The following is a 4,246-nucleotide window of genomic DNA, read 5'->3' on the forward strand; positions in this document are numbered from 1 at the left end:
CCACACTGGAAAGAGACATGCGTAGGAGACATATTCAAGACAGCCACACTGGAAAGAGACATGCGTAGGAGACATATTCAAGACAGCCACACTGGAAAGAGACATGCGTAGGAGACATATTCAAGACAGCCACACTGGAAAGAGACATGCGTAGGAGACGTATTCAAGACAGCCACACTGGAAAGAGACACGCGTAGGAGACATATTCAAGACAGCCACACTGGAAAGAGACATGCGTAGGAGACATAATCAAGACAGCCACACTGGAAAGAGACATGCGTAGGAGACGTATTCAAGACAGCCACACTGGAAAGAGACATGCGTAGGAGACATAATCAAGACAGCCACACTGGAAAGAGACATGCGTAGGAGACGTATTCAAGACAGCCACACTGGAAAGAGACATGCGTAGGAGAAGTATTCAAGACAGCCACACTGGAAAGAGACATGCGTAGGAGACGTATTCAAGACAGCCACACTGGAAAGAGACATGCGTAGGAGACATATTCAAGACAGTCACACTGGAAAGAGACATGCGTAGGAGACATATTCAAGACAGCCACACTGGAAAGAGACATGCGTAGGAGACGTATTCAAGACAGCCACACTGGAAAGAGACATGCGTAGGAGACATAATCAAGACAGCCACACTGGAAAGAGACATGCGTAGGAGACATAATCAAGACAGCCACACTGGAAAGATGCGTGGAATGCAAGTCGAACCCAGGATCATGCTGCATGTGTGTAATGGCCACCATTACTGCCATGGTTGGCATACCTGTGAGCCAGCAAGACTTTCTATACATATCCCCGCTGCTTTCATTACTCTGTCGCAGTCAGCACAGTGCTTGTAGAACACAACATTAAATCTTATTTACAGCAATAAAACATACAATTGATATCCATTGAACAAAATTTATATATATATATATATATATATATATATATATATATATATATATATATATATATATATATATATATTATATATTTTGTTCATTAACATAAGTTTCCAGGCAAAAAAGCTTTGAAAATAGGGTTTTCTGGCCATAACAAACAGCATAGCAGTTGGTACAAATGGAAGCGAGGATAAACAAAAGCTCTGGACTGCACTGAGAAATAATTGGCTGCATTTCGTTGTAGGCCAGTGACTGGAAAGTGGAAAGGAAGCTGACCTGGAGCAATGCAGAAAGCCTGCAGACTGATTACTCAGTAAGCTGCAGCCAAAAGAAGGCAGAAGCAAGAGCCAAGCTAGGAACAGCAGTGTACTTTGCCCTGTTAGACTTGACTGGAAATCCTTTAATGCACGGTGCCCTTCATTTATTTTTGCTGCTGGATCTCTGTGTGCAGTTAGCTATGTAATGGTTCTGCTGCTCTTTTGCCAATGAGGAATAACACATAAGTAAACTTTAAAATTGTATATATATCTATATATTTTGTTTTCATTATATTTAGTACAAAAAAAATATATATATATAGTTGATTTAACGTAAAACTTAAAATAATCTCCAATACACGCCGGGTCTGCTGGCAAATATTGTAAATAAACGCTGGGTGTCATTGCCATTGAAGTGGAGAAAGACGAGGAGGTACTTGAGCATAATGAACTGCTAAGTGACACTGATGAAAGTGACTCTCAGGATTAATAAGTAATAATAATAGAAAACAATTTATGGTAGGCCTACATGTAATGTATATTTGTTAAATGCAGTTATTACGTTATTAAAACTGTTCATAATTTTAAGCGTGCTGAAAGTAGGCCAGATACTAACATTTTAGTGTATTTTAACGTGTTTTGTTGTATTAACAATGTACAAGATTGAGATTAAACAATACATTATTTTGATAATGACACATTGATTTTATTGTTAATTTTTTAAAAACATTTTAGAAGTTTGTATTATTATTATCATACTGTAAGCATAGCCTACACACCTGTGTTCTGATATCTACACAGCTGTCTTACTGGATTAAACTTATTATTACTATTATTATTAATTTTATTTATTTTTTTCTTTTTTATTAATGCTTTAAGACTGAAGATATTTCAAATTATAAAGGCAACAGCTTTTGTCTGGATGAACAAACTTACCATGAAAAGGACTTTAAAACCTGTATTCATATCTAATCTAATGCTGAACAGCAGCAGAAAGTCGAGTTCAACATCATCAGTTCCTGACACTCCTGTCACCCGGCAAACTGGGGCTAATATATCTGTTGTTATGTAGCAAGTTGCTACACATTTCCTAAGCAGATGGTGCTCAATTTTCTTTTTAAATTGCAATTACAGTTCTGTAACTCTGGATGTACCTAACGTGCTGAATCACTCAATTAAAAAAGAAGAGCAGTGAATGCACTTGTTACACTGAATCATCTACTGTATGAAATTCCCATTTAGTAGTACATGTTGATGCACACTACTTGAAAAGTAAATTATTACCTGGCTGATGTGAGGGGCAGGCAATTGCAGTCAACTTTGGGGATATCTGAATTCATACAGCACATTCAACACAAAGGAACCAAAAAAAAAAAAAAAACTTTCATCTCGCAGGGTGTGCAAATTGAGACCACTTTTTGGTAATTTCGGCAGGGCAAAGTACACTCACTCAGTATATTTAAGAAAATGGAAAAGATGCTGAAAAACTAAAAAAATAATAAGCTCAGGCATGACAGAGGTAAAGAAAGCATTTATATTTAAATAAATATATATATATATATTTTTTTTACCATGGTTACAAGACTTCAACACAGGCCTCTGCGAAATTGGACTTAGACTAACTGCCCGTAGACATTTTCAGTACTTTGTTTTATGAGTTCACTTGTCACAGTTTCGACTCTTCACAACAATATATATATATATATATATATATATATATATATATATATATATATATATATATATATATATATATATATATAAAATTTACAAGGAGTGCACTGTCCTTTCGGATAGATATGTTTTGTGGCAGCTGAATGCAGTGGCAGAAGGAATTAAAACATTTACTTCTTTGGGTAGTTTCAACTTCCCATATAATTACATTAATATACAACTCACAGAGATAAGCTGCATATGCTTCTATGGAGCTGTCTTTTCATTATAATAAAGGAACACAGACGTCAGTACATCACTTCACAAACTGGTACTGACATCAGCCAACAGGAATGAGTGTCTCTCTGGAATCTGTCATCATGAAGAAAAGATTAAGAATGCCCCTGGTGCAGCCATCCTTCCTCCCCTACAGCATTTCATTCATTGCATAGCTTAACTTTTTGTTGGTCAAAAAGTTAAGAATTGCATTCCCCTGCTCCCAAGGAAGGTAACATAAAACAAGGACAGTATTCACCTTTAGGCCTGGGTGGACGCTTCCTCCGGTCTCTGAATGCAGCACCTGACTGCAGGGCCTCCAGCAGACAATCCATCACTCCTGTCTCATCACTCTCTGTGTGTGTGTGGGGGGGGGGGACAAAAATAAATAAATAAATAAAAGGATTGGGGGAATTCCATCAGCCTTGAGGGTTGCCATAGCAATTTTAAATAATACAGGCATAAAAAAGGCTACTACGTCATGACTAAAACCAGCCATTTTAAAACCAGACAAGCCTTTAACATGCTCATAAATCAACTTTACTTTTACTCTGAAATCATTCTCGTTTTGTGGTTTTGTTGCCGTCCAATAAAATGGATCAAAGTTCAATTGATTCACCTCAGGCCATTGCCTTTTATAGTGAAAATGAACAACCACTCTCTGCCGAATATGCTTCCAATCACAACACCATTCTCATATTGGAACTGATAACAGGACCATTACGCTACTCATAAATCATCTTTCCTTATTTGAGGATTGGTCATTCTTGGCATTTCTATTCCTGCACAAAACAGCTGTTATTAGAAGTGACTTTAGTTACATAAACCTCCACTTGAAGCATGCATGTGACACATCATTAAAGTGAACAACATTAACCTGTTGTTTCAGTGTAAATATAAATCAGTTTCAGATTCTGATACCCTCAATAACTTGTAGTTACTTGAAGTTGTAAGAATGCTGTAAACCAATATCACAATTGGGTTTTCAGCATAACATACTGTAAGTGTGATATATGCACACAATAATGCATATGTAAAGACAGGTGGAAAGAGCATCTTTAACATACACTAGTCGAGTCCTAGCTCTACCAAGAGTAAAGTCACCTTATTCTGAGTCGAAGTTCAACTGGACGGATAGTAAATTGTGGCAACTGTGATGGG

General features: G+C 37.1%; 1 protein-coding gene across 1 annotated transcript in view; it reads right to left on the minus strand.

Annotated features, from left to right (window-relative positions):
• Positions 1-636: 636 nt before the first annotated feature.
• Positions 637-4,246, minus strand: part of LOC121327490 (protein diaphanous homolog 3) — a 54,462-nt gene continuing 50,852 nt past the window's right edge. The window contains exons 9-10 of the mRNA XM_041271561.1: positions 3,345-3,440; positions 637-650 (exon numbers count right to left, since the gene is read on the minus strand). Of these exons, the coding sequence (XP_041127495.1) occupies positions 637-650; positions 3,345-3,440 (110 nt within the window). The remainder of the gene's footprint in view (positions 651-3,344; positions 3,441-4,246) is intronic.

The sequence above is a fragment of the Polyodon spathula genome, chromosome 15 (genome assembly GCF_017654505.1).
Source record: "Polyodon spathula isolate WHYD16114869_AA chromosome 15, ASM1765450v1, whole genome shotgun sequence".
In the NCBI taxonomy this organism is placed as follows: Eukaryota; Metazoa; Chordata; class Actinopteri; order Acipenseriformes; family Polyodontidae; genus Polyodon; species Polyodon spathula.